We start from the raw sequence: 24516 nt of genomic DNA, 5'->3' as shown, positions 1-24516 counted from the left end.
CGCCCGCCATGCGTGGGCTATGCATGCGCACCGACAGCGTGACATCACGACAGCGGCGATTCGAATGCGCTTTTGGTCTCCCATCTGCTACCGCAATAAGACGGCTCTTGTAAATAGCTTGAACAGGAACAAAAAAACTCAAAATTAATTAGGTGCAAAAGATCCCCAGATGCATATTATAACGTACCTATTCCAATTCCGGCACGAAAAAAAAAATTGGTTGGGAAACACAGATACGCTAAGCAATCTGTGCCCGAGAAAATGCGTCATGCATAAATTTAAGGTTTTTGAAGAACGCAGCGAATACTGTTGAGGCCAAAGCTACCTATGCGTACTGTGGTGACTATATAACAATCGTGAATGGGGAGCAGGAAATAAAAAAAAATGGTAGGCTACTCTAATCTGTGACCTAGGTCTCTCTTAGCGGCAGTCGCACCTCATTGTTTGTGTTCTCTATGTTAACGTTAGGCGAACACAGCGTACGAACCGAACTCGCAGGCAACTGTTTTCCATTAAATAGCCGGCTTCGTACCGCCTCCTTGGGTGTGCGTGACGTCATTAGTGACATCATTACTTTCGCATTGTACTTCAGCCGTGTCCAGGAATTGCACCGAAGTCGCTCTCACGCGGCCCGTTTCTAAAGTCTATTATCCAGTGCTTTGGTGTGCAGTAATCAGGGATTCCTAATTAACTATAATTATTCCAGGCACTTCAGTGACTCAACATTTAACTAAGCATATGCTCTGAAATCATATGTACAATGAAACCCACGAATTTTGTACTGCACTATTGTTTCTGTTTTTTTTTATTATTTTGAATTTCCTTCCCGGTCTTCCCAGGAGGTGAACCGGAAGTGCCACGATAGAAACGAGTGCCACTCGGTGCTCGAGCCACTAAAAGAAAAGTAAAATGACGTATCGTGAGATACGTCTCGAGAGCGAAGAAAAAGTGCAATCGCAAAAGCCTGTAACAGCCAGGCCGTACCAAGAGCGTTTTGTTGTACTATTTTTCATTGCCGAGAACAAAGCTTGTATTTGTAGCAATCCATCAACAAAAAAAATTGAACGGGCACCTAGTTAACACTACGTGAATGAATTCGAAAGGATTGCGATCACTGTGCGTTGCTGAACTTTATCTTAACTTAACTCAACATATTGAGGCAAGTATTTTTGAATAGGTGTTTTTATGTTAACAATTATTTATATTTATTTATTTAGTTAACGAACACAGTGCGAAACATAATCTAAAGATATGTCTTAATGATTTCTGAAGTGCCCAAAGCACATAACCATATTATATTACTATTGCGTTTTGGGATGTAGGCAGCAGCCTTGTTTGGGAAAGACTTTTCACGAAATTTGCACTCATTTCAAGTGTTTGCTACATGTTAGCCTTGAAGGAATGCCTGGGATCGGACACCTTTTGTCCTATATCTCTTGAACAATGCGTGGTCCGCTGGCGTTGAGCGGTTACCTAGTAGCGCAATTGATTTTGGTCTGTTGGAGTTGAAACATTTAGTGAGAAAGCGCCAAAGTTTAATGACGAGACCGAAACACAAAGACCCTAGCGTTCGTCGTGTCATTGTGTTCCTATTTTGACGATAAACCTTCGCGCTTTCGAACAAGATGGCACTGAAAGCACGAGAAATGCGAATGAGTGGTTAGAAGTATGCAGAACGTTTCTTGTAATTACTTGAAGCAAAAATGGCCCTACTGTGCCCTTGTATGCACCGTAATGTCGGCATGTGGCGGCTTCGGAATGGCATCGTTGATGAGAGCCAGGGTATTGTTACGATTTCTCTGTGGTTAGCCGCGTTCGTGATTTTTTTTTCTTTTTTGGGCAAAAATAAACAAAGGAGTTCTAGCCGTTCACTGGCGACGGCTACACCTTTTGTCCAGGTTTATAATGCAGAATCAAAAAGGGGTAATTATTGCATTAAAGGATACCTATCACAAAGTTCTAAATGTAGAAAAGTCCGGTACTATCATGGGTGCCCAAGGTTAAGGTGCAAGGAAGACACATACACATGATGCCTAACTGAATATTTGTTGCAAATGCCAGGCGCAGAAATACTGGTGGCCATGACTCTAAAAATATTGCAAGTCAAAAAGTTCTATGGTAATCGCGTACTGTTCGTATCCTCTACTGCTTGGACCCTCGTGGTTGGCATTATTGAATAAATAAATAATGAAATAAATAAATGATGTTGATTGTACCTGGAACAGTCCACATGTAGGTGGTATACATGCTTTTCGTGAGTGGATGAACAACTTGCTATAGACGCTCGTTTAACCCTTTCCCTACTGAGGGCGAGACAGGCTAGTCGTTGAAATTCACGGAGCCCCCTACAAGGACAAGCTGGGCTCGCCTATACAAAGGCGTAGAAGCGCAGGTTCGGCTTCACTGCGCAGAAGTGAGTTTGGCCGTAAGTTAAATCGATGTTCATGAAAGTAATAGCACGGCTAATATTCCGTGCAAGAAATGCCCATTCTCATTACCCGTAGAGTTTTTGCGCACTTCAGTGAGGTTTTTAATAGTTGTTGGTGCTAAACTAAGTCCCATGTTATTATTTTTTTTTTCAATTTATAATAATGAAGGCCTGTTCTGGCACTAGGATATTCGATAGTATTATTTAGCGATTCCTTTGCGGATATGTTTGTTTGCACGAATAAAAGCAATCGGTATATTTAGCTATATACCGCTATATAGCCACTAAATAGCGGCTATATACCGCTATTTGGCTATATACCGTATATTTGGCTATATAAAATTGAATTCTGTAGGCAGCTTCGAGTTGGAGACGATGAATGCGCCGTGGGAGTTGTAGGTGTAGCTAGTACTCAAGGTGTTCCATCTGTCGAAATAGCTTATTATTTGCATGAAAGGCGTGTAAAGTGCCGATTCCTTCTTTATTATTGCGTGAAACTATTTATTTATTAAACTGCGAGAAGTCACGCTGGATTGTGCAATTACACCAAATTTCAACAGAATCGCCGGCTGCAAATATTAGCATAAAAACTTCAAGGTATGTCCTCACTGTAGGTCTGTTTCAAACTACGTTTTTTTTTTACTTCATATAAGTGTATTATTTATGAGTTAGCAATAAAGCAGGTGGTGTGTGGCAGGTGCGTGTGCTGGTGAATAATAGGGTGCTTAGAAATGGCTGGGGCAGACCTTCATCCCTCCGTAGACAGAAATGGCTTGATGATAATGTTGATCAAACAAAAGCTTCGAAGTTTCACCGGAAGTGTGAATCATTCAGTGATAGCAGCGTCTCACGTGGCTCTCAAACTCCTTGGGTGGTGTTCTAGCTTTATAGAGGGTGCCCCAACTGTTATTCACGAAGATTTAAAGATATGCAAATTTCACGTAGCTGGACAGAACTAGGCTAATGTTGTTTGTCGTCGCTTAGAGATTCTCTGGTCTCCTTGTTGCATTCCGCCTTGTTAAATAACCAGTTTTACATAATTAATCAACTTTTCAAACACAATGCAAGAGAAGTGTGACTGAGGAAATTGCATAGCAGCATGAAATTCGCGGGCTCCATTCACGCTCGGGAAAAAAATCTTTATGTAGCACGTATTGAGCAACTAAAAGCTGTATCGCAGAAAATTTCATGTTGCTCCACAATTTTCTCATTGACATTTTCCTTGTAAATATAATATTCGAGAAGGCGTTTAATTAATTATTGCTACTTATGTACTTAGGATGAATGCAATAAATACTGTTAGTATCCCCAAGCGACGGCAAACACCTTGATTCTGTTCACCTAAGTGGGAGTCACATTTTTTAATCTTGACACATGGCAGCCGGGACACCCGGTACGCGCTGGTGCGACGTGGGGGCGCTACGCGGCACGCAAGACAACTCGTGCTGGGCACAAGGACAAGCACCCTGGCAGCTACCATGCGTCTCAGTGTGGCGGCTTGATGACCGGCGCCGCCATTCGCGTTGCAGTTGCCGCACCTCGATGGCGCTTGAGCGGAGACATGCGGAAAACCATCGGAGTTAGTGAACGCCCAGTGAAACCTTAGGCAGCTCTTGACGTTTACTACTGAGACAAGAGCATGCACACAGCAACACATCGAGAACGCTAGCTTTCGTGTAGTCACAACGCGGTATAAAACATTGCCCTTGGTACGCTACCGGCGCGTCCACTTCGCTTCATCGACTCGTCTCTGAGGACTCTCCAATGTCACGTGCGCGAGTGGAGCGTGCACCGTCAGCGGGACAGAGCGACAACAGCAACAGCGTCGATGGAGTAAATACGCCTCGAGTGTTGTATAGCTTCTATCGCAATAATGAAGAAATATTTATAGCGGGCGAACGCCTGTTTTAAAACGCCCTTTCCCCACGCCTGTCTTGTTTCGACTGCTCGCGCTACACAACCTGTCTCTCTTGAAGTGGTCTCATTGTGTTCTTTGAGAGGGTCAAGTTCATTCGCATTATACGATCATCTAATCTGAAGAAAAAAATGTGCGCAAACGAGTGTGCCTTAAGCCATATCATGTTCTAAACAGGTCTCAGACACTCTCATCGCTCACATCGCAGCATTCACGTTATGGCACAGCACCCATTAAGAAACTCGCATAGACGGTGGTGCAAAATTTTCCTTTAGGTAATACTGTAACAAGCCCTTTGACAGTACCTACATGAGCCAGTGAGCACGTACTTGTATCGAAAACCGAGAGCAAGGCCGTAAGCCTTACCCAGAATCCAGCGACGTCCATGGACATCAAAGCGAAGTTAGCGCCACCCACGAGTAGCAGGCGACAACAGTCGCTGCAGATGCACCCGCAGCGCCGGCCACAACGCTACAGTCTAGAGCCATAGCTGTCTGACGTCATGAGCCGTCGCTCCAACCGGACTCAACGATACTGCCGAGCAGTGCCATCGGATTGTCCGTCCTTGCAGGGTCACTGGGTTTCCGGGGTTTTCCACCGACCTTCTTCGAAGGCCAACAACTGACGCCGCATTGTCTTGATGACGAACGGGTTTCCGGTTTCCAGATGGTTTCGTTTCACTCGTCTCAGATCTCGTCACAAGTTCCCTTTTACAAGCAGCTGGCCCGCCTGCTTCAGCTGCACGCCACACTGTATTTACCACGTCTCAATTCGCCTTTTTTTACTCCATCAGACCAGAGTCACTTACGTGCACAGCTGAAACGTATCCAGTAGACTTGCTCGAGACGATAATTATGCCTTGCCACACAATTCACGCTCCACTTTCACCATGAGAAGCTTGTACCGCGGTTAGTGACTCCTTAACACATGCTTGAAGCCAATGGGCAGTGAGAAGTGAACACGTAAGACGTTCGGAATGCTTCACATGCCGCATAGATGTCTTTCACAGAATCCTACTTTGCGACAATGAAAGGCGACAGATTACGATGGCTGCGCGCTTCTGGTCGTGGAGATGTACGCGTCACTCCGCGAACGACGGAACCTTGTCACAGAGGGCAACACACACGCGGCTCACTTCCGCTACGCATTCCCAGAAATCAAACGCACACATACGCCAACAAAAAACGAAAAACGTGACGACGGCTCTCGAACAAGTTCGCGGCGCTGAGCGAAAGAAACGCGACAGCGTTTGCGCGTGCAGTTCTGGCAGCACAAGCAACACCCGCCTTCTTCCTTGTCGCATCCACCGCGAGGGAGCATCTTGGGCGTTTGTCCCGTTACCGCTATTCTATCACCTTGGCGCGCCGAGCTGGAATCGGCGAGGAGTCAGTGCGATGAGCGATCCGCACAGACCGTACGGGGAATGCCGGAACGAGTTTGTCTGGTTGCCTGCTGCCGACACTTCTCCGTGCGCCGCGGCGGAGGACGGGTCATCCTGGGGCGACCGCAAAAACATAAACACGCAGCGGAGTGGGCGACCCGGGCCGACCCTGGTGGGTCGCTTCCGCTCTTTCGATTTCGGTCGCCTGCCCTTTTTTTTGCTTCGCGATGCGCCCTTTCCCTTGGCCCGTGCCTCGTTTCGACTGCTCGCTCTTCACAACCTCTCTCTCTTCGAGCTGTCTTACTGGGTTCCTGGAGAGGGTTAAGGTCTGACAGCCTCGGCAGGGTGTGCGAGCCTCGACAGGGGCACGAGTGCAAAAAAGAGACAGCATCTGAAGTCTACGGAGGTAGCTTACTGCGAATGAAAGTGCGATGAGTGAGATAAGGACTTTATGACTTTTTTTTTATAACCGATAAATGATTTTGTTTAAGTAAATCAAAGGTATAGGTTTATTATACAGAAAAAACTTACGCAAACGCCATGACAGTCCAGTGGCAGTTGGGTTCTGCTGATCAGATCTTGATCGCGGGTTCAATCCTGGTCAGGAGCCCGGTCCCAAAATGCAAAAAAAAATCGTCTAACGTGTGTTAGGTCCAGCCGCAGTAAAAAAGAAAGCATGTTGTCAGAATCACCCCCTAACCCTGCCCTACGACGTGCTTTATATTGAGATCCTGGTTTTGTGTTGTAAAGCCCCAGAATTTATTGTAATTAAGATTAACTGAGCTTAACGTAGCGGACTGACACAAACAACAAGCGCTCGTCATTGTCAGTTTTTCGCTTGCGTCTGTGCAAATTTGTGGCATGTTGCAATAATTTAAATCATGTGCAGCTTTATCGGTGATTATGATTATGAGTTCTTTGTTTGCATCCTCTTTGAAACGAGGGGGCATCAAATTTTTATCTGCGCTACTTGAGGTAATTTATTTTATTTATTCATTTACACCACAGTGCAGGCCTATCTGGGCCTAAGCAAGAGGGGTAAATATACAAAACAAAAGGAAAATATATACACATATTCGGAAAGCAAACCAAACACAATTAGCATCTGATAGTGGAACATTTAAGTAAAAAAATTTTTCTAAAGAAACAGAACTGCTTAGCGATGACAATGGTAGAGTGTTTCATTGACGAATGGCGCTGGGTAAAATTAAAATTTCACAACGTTCGCTCTTGCCTCATACAAAGTTAAGAATTCTGTACGATGATGGCCGGTTGTCCATGATGCTGATTCCCGGAGATGCAGGTCAGAGTACACGGACACAGTGTTATTTTTAAAATGACAAAGAAACTTAGGACTTAGCACATTCCATATGTGCTTGCGCTAGAATTAAAATTGAGTCAGTTTTGCGATACTTAGAAAAAATGAACCTAGGTGCTTACCGTTGAATCAATTAAAATGCGTTACTATTGTCACGTGGTAGTCACGGTGAAGAACGCAGCGAAGCTGTGAGCAGCGAAACTAGAGTTTTATAGGGCGAGCTTGTGCCATCAAATATAGGAAACAGTTGGCAATTGTCGAAAATCTGATCAGCGGGTAAAGCGCGTCAGCTTTTAAACATGAGCCGTCGAATGTTCCAGAGTAATCGCTGGTGCCCGCGTGTCTTCCATAAAGATCTACACCATTCGCGTCGCCAATACATGAAATGAGATTACGCAATGTTCTGCGATAACAGACAGCGGATAAAGCATCGATAACATTCCAGAAACTTCCGATACATGCAGGCGCATCTTGCGCTGGGCGATAACATTTGCTAGACAGTGAAAAGCGCTCACGCGTAAACGATTAGGAACTTCACGCGTCACTATGAAGTTTACTGTGAGGATCCCAGACGCTGCAGGCATATTTCATTTTTGGCCTAATGATCGACAATTATGCATGGAGTTTAGTTTAGGGAAGAGCTTGTGTTAGTGTATGTAAAAAAAATGAAGCTTTCAGAATGAGGCAGCACATGTTGGAAACCTGAGAATTACACATACGGTTGTCGGTTGTTGTAACACCCAAATATTTATGTTTATTCAACATGAGGATGAGGAGCAGGACTGCAAGAAAACGTGGATTTATTCTTCTTCGTCGTAATCTGCGTGTAAACTGTTTTTCATGATCGATTAAGGCATGTGTTCCTTTTTTCATACCATGTATGAAGATTGCTAAGGCTAACATTCAGAAAGTTCCTGATCTTGTCAAGAAACAACTTTGTCCCAACTCGCTACTGTGTGCCCGTTGCGCTGAACCTCATGCAGAAGAGACCTGTGGTGCGACAGTTCTGAAGTGCGCAAACTGTAGCGGCCCTCAGGCAGCCTCGTCGAAATACTGTCCCCGCACCAAGAGGGAGCGCGCGGTTCTGAAGCAAATGGCCAGAGACAATTCGGCCCACAGGAAGGCAGCCGAAGTAGTCCGGCGTCGGCGTCGATGTCGGTACCGTCGTACGTCTTCAAAGAAGGCGCATGGGCGAAGCGATAGTACCCGCTCCACTACAGTACCACTTAGTCGCGCCGCAGAAAGGGCGCACCACTTCCACGAGGGAATCAGATAAGACTCTTTAGAGGAATGGCCTACGCTACCGAGCAGCTCCCTTGCTAAGGAACCTCAGAAGGTCACGGCACCACCGGAACCTTCTCCGGCCATTGATGATTCACCTAAAACAGATCGTCAAGTCATCTCGGTGCTACGTTCCCTCATGGAGGCTACCCGAATGATTTTAGTTGAGATCGGGACACCGTCTGCTCGAAGCGCACTTAAAGTTCTTGACGCCTTAAGCCCAGTGCTTGAATCCCTCAACTAGAGAGATGGCTACCCATACCCTATCCTTCCGAAAAGAAGTCAAGGCAGCGTCCGTCATGCAGTGGAACGCCAGAGAGCTAAAGTCACGAATTTCAGATTTCCGTCAGTATGTACAGCAATGTGTTTCCACTCATCGTCATTTGTGAGCCCAACTTGTCGAAACCAATCAGACTGTCAGGGTACGAATGTATCATGTCATCAACAAATAGTGCATGCAGCAAAATCAACGTTTTCGTTCGTCGTGAACTCACCTATGTTTTGCAACCAATTGCGCCCCACGACGACAATCAATATATATGCATCACAGTTAAAAAGAACAAACGCTTGTTCACTCTCATAGGCGTTTATATATCGCCTTCTAGCAATTTCGACACTAAAAGATTAACGGATATCTTGAGTGTTTGCCCCACTCCATGGGTCATCATAGGAGATTTCAATGCACACATCCAGCATGGGGAAGTAAAAAGACAAATGCAAGAGGACGAAGATTATAAATCATCGCCTACAACTATGTCCTTACTCTCTTGAACGATGGTAGCCCCACCTTTCTTCGAGGCGTGACACACGGCAGGTGCCTCGACCTAGCTTTCATCTCCAACTCTCTCGCCAGGTGTGTGAAGTGGTTTCCAGATATTGAGACACATGGGAGTGATCACATTCCCACCTATCTGAACATTAAAGGCTTGTCGTCTAGATCTGACCCAATGAATACCATTCGGATGATTCAATGGGCCAACTTCAAATCTGATATGGAAGATGCCTGCCGCACGGGCCTACTCTCTGGGTTAGAACAAACAATTTAAAATTCTATGCGAAACGCCACTCGCATGCTGACAACCTCTTATACGCGAAACGACTTCGACATAGAATTAGAGCGACTTCGAACACTTCGTCACCGGGTGGAACGTCGATATTGGCGTAGAAAATCAATCCATGACCTTAGGGCAGCCATGAGGATGCAAAGAAGATTCAGCGTTGAATGGATAGATTAGCGTCGGACATTGGGTAATGTTTTGCCAGCCACTCGACCCACGCAAGGCGCTGTCTGACATTTGGAAAACGGTGCAAGGTCTGCGTTGCCTTCCGGAACAGCGTTTTCCATTCAAGGCACTCGCGCTTTTCCAAGGGCGGCAAGACATCGATGTCACAGGAGACTTTTGAGCGCGGATTGCAGACCAAGCGACACGTCCAGATCCTCCAGCCCGAGATGACATCCCCCATTCCCGTGATTACCGCATGGACCTTCCTTTTGCAATGGAGGAGCTCGAGGCGGCACTACCTCTTTTTTTTTCTTTGTTCCCTGACTTTGACAAAGAAAGAACAGCAATAGCAATACACAAAAGAAAATATAAACGGTACAATGACCACGTCGTATTGACATAATCAGCCTGGTAGGGAGCTGGCTTTACCACATTAAAATTCATTTAGAGCCCTCAATGGCTCCACCTTTGACAGCCACTTGGGAGTGTTGTCACCGGCCTTCAAAATATCAACAAACCGATGCACAGTTTCACGGAAATAAATTCGCGTTGGTGGTGCGTCGGGATCGCAGTAGTATCCTGCCATTCGAGAGCGCCAAATACTGTGGAGGCCAATTAACATTAATAAATCAAACGGAAAACCATCCTCGTTAGTAATGGGTAGATACCGTATTCCCTGAGGGTCGAGGGGAAATTGTTTCTTGAACGTTCTTTGTAGTACGTCCCAAAAAGATACCCCTCCCCAACGATGAAGAAAAACGTGATCTATCGTTTCTGGTTGTTTGCAAATAAGGCAGTGAGATCCCCATGGAAGAAATAAGCCCTTTTCCTGTAAAGCCATTTTACTGGCAACGTTCCAGTGTGTAAGCTTAAAAAAAAAAAAGGTTTTAACCCTTGGCGCAACTTGCATTTTCTTTACTCTCTTTAACACGTCCCTACCAGGGCCTCTACTGTACAAGGCTCTGTACATGGGCTCCAGCAGAACAACGTCATACAAATCCTTGTACAATCTTTTCTTTTTGACAGTAGACAAATATTCATGTGAAAGCCTTGTTGCAAGGAATCGTACACTTGCGACAACTTCTCTAAAATATCCATAAATGCCTCCCGTGAGTGTTTCGGTTGAAACAACAAAGTCTGGCAACGCGCGGCCAAGCCTTACTTGGCATGCGGTGCGCAAAAAGGATCGCTGACGTCGCGAAGGAAAAGAAACCTGTTCACAATCTGCCGCAAAAAGAAGGTGTCCCAATCCCAATCCAACATTCTTGACTCCTTTGCACAAAAGAGTTCAGCTGCACCTTTCCCATTGCGCATCCCACATGAAAATGGCGAAAATTCGATGCAGCTTCTGTACATTGAGCCTTGCTCAATGTAACACCTGCATTACATAGCACAGCCTACTAATAAAGAACAGATTGCACACGGTGGCTCTAGCAAAAATCGAGAAGTTCGTTCCTTTCTACCTTTCCGCGTTTCCACGTGTATCATGCGTCTGCGCTGTCCAATATGTCGCACTATCACGACAGCATTCTAGAGGTACTCCCAAGTACCTACCTCATCAGTGCCGTAACCCAGGACACGCTTGCAAAGCGGTCGGGTGTCGATTGCCATTTTTCATGCCAGAGCCCTAGTGATTTGGCTAAGTTCACTCTGCTGTAAGTGACTTGGCAGAAGTGCTCTACACATTTAATTGCCTCAGTTACACCTGCGCCACGGGTTGAAAAAACCGCCACATCATCCGCATATGCCAACAGCTTGACTTCCACTGCTTGGAACCGAAAGCCACGAATTGTCTCTTTTTTCATGATGTTTATGTATGTATATGCAAAACAAAAGAGGGCTAAGGGGACAACCCTGGCGTACCAACCACTGCACGCTAATGGGTGCCCCCAGACTCTGGTTAACTATCAATCTCGTCGTGGAGTTCCGATACGCCAAGGCGACACCCTCGCGAATAACAGAACTAATATTAACATAATCTAGTATGCAAAGCAAAATTTCATGCGCGACAAGCTCTCTGCAGGCGCTCATCATCTCCGGGTCCAGATGGTATATTATACTGAGCTTTGTGCTATCTCGGAGAATCCGCACGGATAGCATTATTGAGTCTCTACAACACCTCATGCCAGGAGGGAAATGTTCCTGACGAATGTAAAGTTAGCCGCCTGGTGCAAATCTTGAAGCAGGGCAAATCCCCACTAGAGCTCACCTCTTACCGCCCAATAGCGCTGGCTAGCTGTGTAGGAAAGATTATGGAACGGATGATTCTTGGCCGCGTGGAATGGTACCTTGAACACTACAAGATTTATCCGTATTCCGTGGCTGGTTTCCTACGTGACCGCTCTTCCGACGACAATGTAGTTGATCTCGTTTCACATGTCCAGCACGAAAGGTCCCGTAAACGTTTATCTGTAGCTTTATTCTTAGATGTGAAAGTAGCATACGGTAACGTATTACATGAGGCTATTGTCGACGCTCTAGTGACGGTTGGCCTACGAGTTCGAGTATTTTTGCGGATTGCAAGTTACCTATCTGAAGATAATTCTATGTGTTAACTGACGATGGTCCAACTACGTGACGCTATACCAGCAGGGGCGTTCCTCAAGGCGGTGCTCTCAGCCAGGCGCTATTCAACCTCGCTCTTATTGGGCTTGCTGAACACTTGCCAACTACCACCAAAATTTCAATATACGCAGACGACACCTGTGTCTGGACTTCGGCAGTCACACGTCCTCAGATACGTGCACGGCTTCAAAGAGCGGCTACTTTGACAGCGAGCTACTTGTGTGAACAAGGTCTCAGCATGTAACCAGAAAAATGCGCCCTGGTGGCATTTACTCGCAAACCAATGACGCCTTATGTCATCTCAATCAATGGGCGGACCATTTCCTATGTCAGAACCCACAGATTCCTTGGCGTAATTATCGACCGAGACCTCTGTTGGAGCCCGCACGTGGCGTACGTGCCACGGCGCCTCACAGCAACCTCCCAGTTGTTTAAATACTTGACAGGAAAGACGTGGGTGATGTCAGTAGATGCAATGCTGAGACCCTAGAGAGCTCTCTTTGTCGGTATTTATGATACAGTCTACCTCTACTGAACAACACCTGCAAGACAAATATTCCTGTTCTGCAGGCAGCACAAGCTCAATCACTCAGACTTTGCCTTGGTTTGCCCAGATGCACGTCAACTGAGGCAACTATTGCGATGTCTCGGGGCCATCCAATGCAAACTCACATCACGGTAGAAGCCCTGAGAACGCATATGAGACATTTTGCACGGGCCCCCTATCACCACCTTGCAACACTACCTTCAGACAGGCACCAAGCATCATTCTCTAAAACTATCGTCAAGTACAACGACAAACTTCTCTCGAGGTTCACAGCTGCATCTAAACCATCGATACCCCCTTGGTGCCTTGTCAGCCCCACAGTCCATTTAAGCGTACAAAGAATAGGGAAAAAGTCTGAGCTATCGTCGCCTGTACTTAAACATCTATCTCTGCTTCTGCACGAGAGCTACGCGGACAGTGCACATATTTATACTGATGGTTCCACAAACATCAAGTGTTCATCCGGAGCTGTGGTCGTCCCCCCCTCCCCCAGCAAGAGGTATTCCCCTCAGCTTTAGGACTGACCACCCAACGACATCTACATCTCCGGAACTAGCTGCTATTCGCGCTGCACTTTGTTTTGTCAATCAGGAACCACCTCGACAATGGTCAATTTTCAGTGACTCAAAGGCAGCCCTACAATCTTTGCTATCAGCTCTGCGTCGCGGGCCATTCGAATAGCTCGTGCTCGATATTAGATGCCTACTCCATACATCACATGAGAAAGGACATCACGTGAAGTTTCAGTGGGTGCCAAGTCACTGCGGTGTCATAGGAAATGAAGACGCCGATAAAGCCGCTGGGACAGCTCTTGAAGACACACAGGAAGAGGCCATACCACTTCCACGGTCCGACGCAGCCAGCAGACTTCAAGTGCTTGCACCGGAGATCACGCTCTCTGTATGCTGCACACCAAGCAGCCAGACCAACCGGAGCAACCGTCAACACGATCTGCCCTCCTTGATGCATCTCTGTATGCCAACTGGACTCCGCTGAAGTGAGGCCACCCTGCTTTATCGCTTATGGCTATGGGGGGCCTTCACGAAATCACTCGTTTCGCTTTGGAGAGGCCGACAACGCTCTCTGCAATGCCTGTCTTTGCGAGGAGACGCTGCAACACATTCTGTGTGACTGTCCTGAATATAATGTTCAGAGACAGTCTATGGCGTCCGTTCTAGCGCACCTTGACCGTTGTCAGTTGAAACCATTTTCACATATCGCCGACAGAAGACATCGCAGCTGAAGGCGACGAAGGGAATACTTCGGTTTATGAAGGAGACGGGCTTGGACAAGCGGCTGTGACAGTGATGTAACGTACCGCGCAAGAGTGACAGACTGTAGCCAGCGATATGTGTGCCGTGTTATGTGCTCTCTATCTCTTCTCCCCATCTTTCATCCCCCCATCTCGCTCCCATGTGTAGGATAGCAAACCGGTTAGGCTAAACTGGTTAACCTCCCTGCCTTCCTTCTCCACACTTTCCATCCTTCCTTCGTTATGTGAAATTCAGTGGGTTGCAAATAAACCAATTTGTACAGGACTTTTTATTAACATTGATGAAAAACAGAAACAACAATGGCCCCAGCATACTTCGTTGTGGTGCTCCGGATGTACCCGGTAAAGGTCGTCAGCACTGACTATTAATGGAAACAAATTGAAGGGGATTTTCTAAGTAAACGGAAATTCAGTTTATTATGAAAAGGGAGGTCAATCGACTTTACTTGCTTTGGTACTGAATTCGTGGTGTGAAACATGATCAAACGTCTTTTGACGTCCAAGGAAACTATGTCACTTTGTCCAACTTTATCGATAACGCTAGCGAAACTGATGTATTGTGACTGGTTGTGTTACCGTAGAAAAACCTTGAAGCCATGCTGAAAATCGGAAAGGATGTTTTCTATCAAGAAATTCCTTGTGGAGTTAGCATTGATGTGTTCAAGTACCTTAAAACAGAAAGAAATTAGACATCGGACGATAATTTTTTAGCTCCGCAGTACCTCCTATTCTGCGTTTAGACAAAGCACCTGTCACCAATCAGTCAGCTAGTAGTTGTGCAGATGATAGCGATGCGCGAGAAATGGCGGCAAGATATGCCACACGCATTTAAGCGTAGTAAGGAAGGAAAGCGTTTTGAGCGCCATTGACATTTGGTGATGTTTAGTTCGCAAGATAAGGAACGTCGCAACAACGCCTAGTACAGATACAATGTCAACATAAACAAAACAGGATGCAGGTGTGTGAGAAACAATTTTAGAACTGACTAAAAAAACATTGTGAGAATATAATTAAAAATGTTCTGCGATGGCTTCTTTGTCAAGAACTCGCGTACAATTGATTTCTATTTGATAAGAGTATTTTTATTTTCACACAAGGGCCCCCAGATTATTTGGAGCGGAGTCTTGCAACGAATTCGGCGCAGCATGTTGAATATAATGAGCTTGTGAGTGCAAAAAATGCTTCACTTAGCGTCGTTTGAGCAGTTTTACCAACGTGAATGGATGCACTTATTCTTTTTTGAAGTCTCTTGTGCTTTAATTGGAAGTGTGTTACGTCTCAATACGGCAATGAGCATTCCTTAGACGTTTTCCACGAGGCCGTTCTTTCGTTAGCGCGCGCGCACTTGACGCGGGGCCCGAAAAAGGCTTACGTGCAAACAAAGGAGCTCACATCGGTATGACAACTGCCGCAAAGATCATTCGACCTGAACCTGACCCTGACAAGCTGAACTAGTTGATGAAAGCGGCCAACGCCGAAGGCTGCCGTGAGAACAGCATCAACCTCGTATTCCCAGATTGCTGCGTGCTTGCGCCATATGCGGGGGCGAAGGTGCAGCATTGCAGGCGGAGCCGGCGGGACACTGCGACGTCCTGGGAGAGATATTACGACCAATTCAAACCATTGTGATTGGCTGCGATACAGTCCTCCAGATTCCCTAGTCTACTTACCTAGGGAAGACAACGGTATTAAAAACGGAAACCTGTGGTGCAGAGAGAGAGTGGGGCTGACGTTTCCTGGGGCGCTATAACGTAAAACTATTCCAAACTTTTCCATTCCAATTCTGCTATCCGCCCTCCACGATTGGTCAAAAACTTTTTTCGACCACGCCCACTTCACCTGTCTGTGACGCGACGTCACGAAAACCGCGATACCTCCCCATCTGATATGATGTGTACGCACTAATTATGCATGATTTGACAGAAAAAAAGAAAAATAGTGCTTTCGGATTCGACACCTTTTCGCCATTAGCCCTCGGCTATTGGTAAAAAGTTTTCGGGCTGCACCCACTTCACGAGCCTGTAACACGCCGTCACAAAACCGCACAAACTCACCGCGTCAAAGTGACGTGTACGCGATAAAGCTGCATTATTATGCCGAACAAAACTGAATTTTCTTCGGAATAGCCCGTTCCGAATGAAATAAAAGATGGCTGTCGCCAATCGCTGAGACGCTGGCTACTCGCACCTGCCGGAGAGCATGGGTGTATTTGCGTATAATAAAACATCTTGGGTGGCCGTGTAACGTTTTCGAGCCCTTTCGGCACGTTTGCCACCTCATTCTGCGAACTCTTCTTTGCTGAGGGTCAGTTTTAGCGTCATTCTTAAACTTCCGTTGCATGGCACCGTGATTTTCGACCAGCCACCACAAAAAAAAAAAAACGGTCGGCTTTCCGATTGGTCGGAAAGCCGACCAATCGCAGACGCCGGCACCAGCCTCTTCGTTCCTGCTTTTTCCTGCTTGTCCCTGTGACGCACTCGTCCTGTGTTCCTGTTTATCCCTGTGTCATTTTTTGCGCTATGTATCCCAGTCTCTTCATCCGGTTATCAATTTCCAGTGCACTGACTCTGCCCCAGTGAATCCCTCTCCACTTGAGCGTTCTCCTCGCCTCTTGTCAACCAATTAGATACGCCAAGCCATTCAGTGTAGGTAATGTTATTCGTTTGTCAAGGAAACAAAAGTGACCTCCTATGAACGAGGAGAGCGTTTGATTGGTCTGTTCAGGCAAACCTGCGGGTGACGGCCCGGTGCTTGCGTCGGTGGTTATGCAAATTTGACGTCAGGAGATTGGAATAGAAACATATTGGAATAGTTTTACGTTATATGGCCCCTAATGTTAAACTAGACGTTTATTTTGCTCCTACATTGAGTGGGCTTCCGTATCTGGAGCCAGCGTTAATTATTTAAAATAAATCATTGTTTTCCTTCGTTCCTACTACCGGACATACTTGTGCATTTGCCTGGTAGTTTCCTGGCCCCAACGCCACCTCGAGCCGCATTAAACGTGTTGGCAACAGTGAGATCAAGTAGACAGCCCTCACGATCTGGGATAGCCGAACCTGGGAACGTGGTACCGCGAGACACGACCTTCGAAAGTGCGAGGGTTGAGTGCTAAAGAGACTACATTTTGCCAGACGATGTGGCCAATGTGTCATCGGGCAGTTAACCGTGATTGATCACCACCGGGTGTGCGGTCAATACAGGGGAATTTCTAGTCGGCTCCCAGAAAAGCGCGAATAGCACAGTGTTAAAAAAAAGAGAAGCCAATAGCTTGAAATTTCAAGCTATAGACAACAGCACTTGGTTATGTTTCATTGAGTTGCTCCGTGTCTTTTTTTCTGTCCGACCATTTTTTTCTTTTATTTGTATATTTATTGCATTTGAGTGACTTCTTTTTCACGAGCTCCATTTTCTGCTGCTTCTTTCATTCGCTTTCAGAAACACGATAGCTCACGGACCCCTAGCGGAGCATATAATTCCACCCCACCCCCATGTCGTCCAGGACGTTTTCACTAAAAAACACACGGCCGGCTGGTACAAGACGCGACCTTACATTCCTCCACCGACGCTCAATCGAATACCTTCCTTTTCAGTGGTACACCATCGCCGCTTAGACACCCCGTGTTGTTGCCTCGCCCACTTGCCGTACCCCTTCTCCCCTTTAGAAGGGCCCTACCTATATACACTGTGCCGAGCAAAGTATATGTCGCCTTGAAAGAGACAATCCACTTGTCGAAACCTTGGCTTCAGCTTTTACCTACTTCTGATTTTGCTTAAAAACAAACATAGGCTTATAGGTACGAACGACGAAAAAGGGCTTTTAGAGGCCCTATAAAGTCACTGCTAAGCCACTTAATCCATAATTTGTGCTCATACACCAAAATTGTGGAGCCCTAGCGGGCTGCAAAAACTAGGCATTGGCCTACAGTCTGATCTCTAGTAACTACTATTTGTTCATTTTCTATTTCTATTTGACTTGTTAAGAAATATATGTACAAAACACCGAGTGCAGTTCATGGGCCATAAACCCCACAATTTATTCAAAATACGTTTAAACTTCGTTCTTTAAAGCACAAAATTGCAACTCTATAATATAGGCAATTTTTCTGCCTGTAAACTGGGTTCCCGTTCACTGGGTTCTTTGTTTTCTCAGTCATGGTGAACCGATAGCAGCCACCAGCGACCCTTTGGCTATACCTTATGTGTAAAAATAGCATTAAAATTCGCTTGTATTGTCAAACTGGTGTTGGTCGAAACCCAGCTTAACAAAAGTAATGTTCTTTATGGACAGCTTCACGTAGGTCGCCTTCGCTCGACGCATGGGCTAGCCTTCGCCAATAGCTGTTACCAGCTGGCCTCGCTCCCTGAGCGGTGCGTCGGTACACGGAGCGGCCGGGACAGACGCGGTGCCCTGTATGCATCGAGGCCCGGAGGTTCGCGGCCTGAGCGTCAAACCACAGCTTGCGCAGCCATCTGAAGCGCCTTTCAGAGTTTTCTAGACTCGAACGCTTTTTCTGTTGGCATTCACGAGCTGCTGTGTCGCCACGAGAGATGTACGCACGGCCATCATGAAAAAAATACTTAGTACGGCATCTGACTGCACCCTTTCCAGCTTAAGGGGCACCTCAATCGATCACCCTGCATGGGGCATCATCGCACTACTTTGTTGTGACGAAGTCTTTCGGTTGGAAGCCCTTCTCGGAAACCTGAAAAAGTGCCCCAGTATGATATAATGACAGCGGACGCAGCGGAACGACAAACGTATCATTACGTTGGGTGGACCACTATCCAGAGAAAAAAACAGGGGCCACAGAAAAAGGAAAGTAATCAAACTGTGATGAATACGCGAAACTGGAAATGCAAGCAGCGCTAAACGACAGGACCAATATGAGGAGGAGACAAACAGGGCGTGTTTGGCTCCTCCTCATTCTGATCCTGTCGTTTAGCGCTGTTTGAATTTTATTGTTACCATGCAACACCAACTCGCCCAATCCGCTGCCCTTCTGCGAAACTGGAGCTGACATTTCGAGTGGCGGAAATGCCTTCGAAAGGAGAAGTCACTTTTGCGCAATTCTTTAGCAAAGCCTCCGAAGAAAATAAGTCAGAGACGCTAAGAGCCAGGCATATTTCATGTAAGCTTTTTTTTTTTTTGCAGCGATGGTTGGTTGACTGCAGTTAGGCATGCATTCTGTTGTAATTCACGCAACTTCTACATTACATAACGAGAAAAAGCTGGAATGCTCCATACCATACAGAGCAAGAAATGTTCCCACGCTCGACTGCGAAATTGTTGCATGGGTACAACTGTCAAGGGGCAGTACAGTCTCAAAACAGAAAAGACATTAAGTTTTAACTTGATGTGGTAAATTTTGTTGGTAAGTACGCTTGCGTCAATTGATAACGGTTCGGGACAATTCGTATCACAAGCGCCGACGACCGACTTTACCGTTCCGTACAACCAAATGACTGTCGCTTGCAAAGGTGACACTCGGAAGAAGAACCTCCTGGGCATCGATAGCGCGCTTCTCTGTTACTGCGCTTAGGGCTAAACTGACCAACTTCATACACGTTCTTCGTGTAATATCAGGACTGAGATGGGGCCCCTCTGAGCGAAGTTTGCTCCAAGTGTACCAGGCACTTTTTGTGGGCTACATACGCTATACCATGCCTGTGTTATCTAACATGGGGTCATCTTGTATACGCACGCTGGAGAGCCTTCAGGCTCAAGCACTACGGATATGTCTTGGCTTGCCACGCTGCACGTCAACTAAGGGCACAATAGCGGAAGCACGGGCTTGTCCTATCGACATATACAGGTCTTGTGAGCTTGTGCGAACCTATCTTCGCCTGCTAACCAGACACTCACGCCATCCACTGTCAACGCTTCCAAGCATCAACCTTGACTGTGCTTTTTCTTAAGCTATTGCATGTCACGCAAGCATTGTACCTGCAAGATTCCAGGTAACCGACATCCCCGCGACACCTCCATGGACATTGCCAAGACCACTAGTGAGGCTTCAGATACCCGGAATCAGGAAGAAATCTCACGTTTCCTCCATTGGCTTGAAGCAGCTCACCCTGTCTTATATATTTACTTTATATAGTGGGACTGTAGAAGTATATACCGATGGTTCGGTCACGCCATCTGCCACAACGGCCGCGTTTGTCATCCCACAACTTCAAATTACTCAACGATTTCGATTAGACCACAAATCGACATCTACGGCTGCGGAACTTGCGGGAATACGGGAGGCTGTCCGTTTTATGAGAACGCAGACACCACATAAATGGACACTAGTGTGCGATGCGAAATCAGCGCTACAGGCGCTAAAATACTTTTTAAACAAAGGACCATACTATCTGCTCGTGCTGGAAATCGTCGAACTTTATCACAGTGCCGAGTTAAGTGGCCACGTGATCACCTTTCAATGGGTGCCTAGCCATTGTGGTGTTTTTGGTAATGAACTCGTTGACAGTGAGGCAAGACCGGCCTCCTCTTCCTCTGATGAAGTACGGATTGCCTACTCGCGACCTGACACCAACTCCATGATCAAGGCACTCATGCACCCACCGTGGTTGCTCAGTGGCTATGGTGTTGGGCTGCTGAGCACGAGGTCGCGGGATCGAATCCCGGCCACGGCGGCCGCATTTCGATGGGGGCGAAATGCGAAAACACCCGTGTGCTTAGATTTAGGTGCACGTTAAAGAACCCCAGGTGGTCAAAATTTCCGGAGTCCTCCACTACGGCGTGCCTCATAATCAGAGAGTGGTTTTGGCACGTAAAACCCCATAATTTAATTTTTTTTAAGGCACTCATGCAGGACCTTACAAAGGCTTACAGAGCCAACTCTGATAACCTTCACAGACGTCTACGTATGATTGACCCAGACGGTAAATTCTGTTTGCCCCCGAAGCTTACATGGAGCAAAACATCATTGCTACACAGGATTCGGCTCGGCGTGGCTTTCACCCGTCGCTACGCACAACTCATCGGCCAATCGAACAGCTCTGATTGTGTACACTGTCAGAGGCTCGAAACACTGCAACACGTAGTGTGCGACTGCCCAGCAGACATGCTGGAGTGAAGGACGTTAGACAGTTTCCTAGCCAGCGTTGGCAGACAACTACTGTCGGAGGAAGCTATCCTCGGCCCATGGCCTGACACTGCAATTTAAATGCTTGCAACAAAAGTATTGTTGAAGGTCCTGCAGGACACCAAGCTCGACGAGCGCCTCTAGCGAGGCAACTGTCTCATGTACATAAGCACTCACCACTTCTCTTATCATCATCATCCATCCCAATACTTTCACTCCCCTTCCCTCTTCCCCAGTACAGAGTAGCAGACTAGAGCGCACTAGCTCAGGTCGACCTCTCTGTCTTTCTTATCAATAAATTCTATTCATTCATTCTCCGCGTTCGGCAGGCGCTACATAGACGAGGCAGCAGACTAAACATCGAATATACGTATGAAATAACTAGCTCGAAAAAATATGCACGACAGAGTGGCTCCTAAAATCAAGTTGGCTCACCACAAAGGTTGCTTTTTTTTTTGTCAAGAAGTTCTGCTTTGACACGGCTTCAGCCTGTGCGTCCCTATAAAAGCTATGCAAAGGGCATGTAGGCTCTCCAGCATAGTTGTATCTGCAATTTGGTGCGCAGCAGCACCCAGGCATTGGGAAGTTTGTTGCCGACAAGTTATAAGGCACTCAGTCATGGTCGAACAGCTTGTTGAAAACACACGTGCAAGTCGCGACTCACTAATGGAGACTGAAGTCAATGCCACCAGACATATGCAAGTGAATCATGATGATGATGATTCATAAGGTTTTATGGCACAAGGGCCAAGAAAGCTAAAGAGTGCGAAAAAATGTTATGATGTAGACGATGGCGTGGTGAATGTCGAAGTGTATATGTGACGCAGCAATATAGTGGCCCAAAACATTCACTGTAAGGTGCGTAAAATATAGACTAATAATATGACGATAATAAATAAGGTGTACAATGAAAGCTGGATGAAAATAAAAGATGTGCGACGGAGGGAGGGGGATATACTAAAATGTTTTCCTGCCAGTAGCACTACTGCCTCAACAGCACCTGGAGGCGTGCGGTAAGCAACACGCTACGGTCGCCGCTGCGGCTTCTCAAAAGAGACCGTGCTTCGAATTCTTTGGGCTGATAGGACATACTAAGTGGATATCATTGCAGAAATTTAAAATATTTTAAGCTGAATAACGGTTCCTCCCGAGAAACATTCCTGGATGAAGACGGATATGTTGTCGGTGGGCTTGAGGAAACTCTATTTTTTTTTTGTCCTTTCAACGTCTGCTTACCGTCAATCCATTAGGCATGGAGGACGATCTACATCTCACTACATTTACCCCATATCAGAGGTTCTTCTCCCATCAACAAGCAGTAATGGGTGCAACACATTTGTCCTATTGTCAACCGACTCAACAGGGGATCGCGGATTCTCGTGATTTTGTTGTTGGTGGCCAGATGCCAAACGGTGGTTTGATTATATGAAAATTACCATACGTTTCAGCATCCCAAAGGTTTGCCAATAGTTCCTTCATTTTCTCCGGAGGAGAGGCTTCATTTCTACAGCTGCGACGGCTACGGGAGTGTTCATAGGCGAGCGTTCGATGCTTGTGTGGCCAGGAACGCAGTAGGTTAAGGCACGTTTTGAAGCTGTATTAATAGTGCAGGGAAACGAATACACATAAACAATTTTAAAAATTATGCTTTTATAATGACATCAAAGACTTAACTTCGCTTAGTGATTCTGTAAATATTGTTACGGATTTAGAATGGATTTATTTAGAGTAAAAGGGGTAGAGAAGATATGGGGATGGTCCGAAACAGCCGATAACCTCAAAAACCTTGCGCCGCTTCTTCTTTTTGTTCTACGCTCCTCCGATGCGGTGTTACATATTCCTCCCGGGCCGACGAAGTTCACCGAGCGAGTCAGAGTGTGCGTTGATTCTACTGTTTAAATCGCATGACCTGCAGAACTTGCGTCTTGCTTGTACGGCGGTTATCGGCCGTCAGTTTAGCGATGACATAGGGCACTTAACTCAAGCATTTGATAATGATGAACGGGCCCGAATACTGGGACAGAAGGTTTTCGCAAAATCTCCTTTTCCGAACCGGTGTCCGCAGCCACACGAGGTAAATCTGACGGGCAGATGTTGGGCATCGTAGCGATCCTTAGCATAAACGTGTGACGTTAGGGTTCTGAGCCAAGCAAGTCGACGTTCTTCTTCGGCACGACACAATATCTGCGTGACAGAAGCACCGTCGTTAGGTGAAAAGGAAGTACGGTGTCGAGAAAGCATTGAGGATGGCGAGCGCAAAGGAGAAAGAAGGGCGCTTATCCTGTGACTTCATGCTTAACTGTGTTGAAGGCATACGTGTTGAACGGTATCAGGCATCCCAGTTCATATGATTTACTGAGACGTAGATTGAAAGCATGTTGACGAGGATACGATTGGTGCACTTGGTTAGACCATTGATTTGCGGAGGGTAAGGCATGGAATGACGATATTGAATTCCACAAAGGTCGCAACTCTTCCACGACGTCAGCGGTGAACTGCCGGCCGTGATCACTTATCACTACACGAGGAGCTCCGCGGCGCAGAATAATCGAATATAGAAGAAACCGCGAAGCATTGGATGGTGTAGCTGAGGTAAGTGTTATGATTTCAGTAAAGCGTGTTAAATAATCCACGCATACGATTTTCTAGCGGCAGCCAGTGGAAGACTTGGGAATGGGATCGAGCAAATCTACTAACCTTTTCGTCGGGCGAGATGGTAGGGCGTGCGGCGAGGCATCCTTCCTCTCTGGCTTGGGCGATCCGGCGTGGCGCTCCTTGAAAGTATTGCTGTCGCGTGCTGCGGAACGATTTCGATATGTTTTCGATCGTATTCTGTGCAATATATGCAATTTCCGTTCATATAAGGTCATCAGAGAAGCCTTTCGGTGCATCGGTAACTACAGTAGGCAGAAATACGTCTTGGGGGCGCAGAAATGTGATGCGCTTTATCATCCGTGTTGCACGCACATAATCAGTCGCGCTGTGTGTGTGTATGCATGTGTTGTGAACTATTTTGCTTATATCGGTGTTAATTCAACAAAGAAAACCGGTGTGTCGGTATTACCAGCAATAAATAGTAAATCAGCTCACTGTCTGATCGCTTGGCGTAGGGACTAAAACAAAAAAGTTAAGAACGCATGCTCTTGCATTGCCAGCCTAAGGCAACCCCGAAACATCTAGGCGGCAGGCGCTATCAAATCTTTGTGATGCACCGGCATCGTTCTCCCGCATTTAAAGTCTCGTATACTTGAAATTACTATATGTCTACGCTAGCCTCCCTGGATGAGGCCGATGTCGCTCCTTAACAGTGCGGTCACTGTGGCTAGTGAACCAGCACGATACGTATATGGGCTGGGCGCTTTGCCATTGCCTTTTTGGCCGGTATTCAGCCGTACTATATGAGAGGGATCGCATAAAACAATGTGATGGCTATTTCTAAGGGCAAAATTTCGGTAATACGTGTGAGTGCGTCGTACAAAACCGAAAGAACA

The 24516-nt window shown here is 46.5% G+C and overlaps 1 protein-coding gene across 1 annotated transcript in view; it reads right to left on the bottom strand.

The window, feature by feature from the left end:
• Window positions 1-5745, bottom strand: part of LOC139050186 (pancreatic triacylglycerol lipase-like) — a 44205-nt gene extending 38460 nt beyond the window's left edge. Inside the window, exon 1 of the mRNA XM_070526393.1 lies at window positions 4673-5745. Coding sequence (XP_070382494.1) covers window positions 4673-4736 — 64 coding nt within the window. The 5' untranslated portion in view covers window positions 4737-5745. The remainder of the gene's footprint in view (window positions 1-4672) is intronic.
• Between the last annotated feature and the right edge of the window lie 18771 nt (window positions 5746-24516).

Source organism: Dermacentor albipictus, chromosome 9 (assembly GCF_038994185.2).
Source record: "Dermacentor albipictus isolate Rhodes 1998 colony chromosome 9, USDA_Dalb.pri_finalv2, whole genome shotgun sequence".
NCBI classification, from domain to species: Eukaryota; Metazoa; Arthropoda; class Arachnida; order Ixodida; family Ixodidae; genus Dermacentor; species Dermacentor albipictus.
Note: the sequence above shows the minus strand (reverse complement) of the source record. Positions and strands in the feature narration are given on the sequence as shown.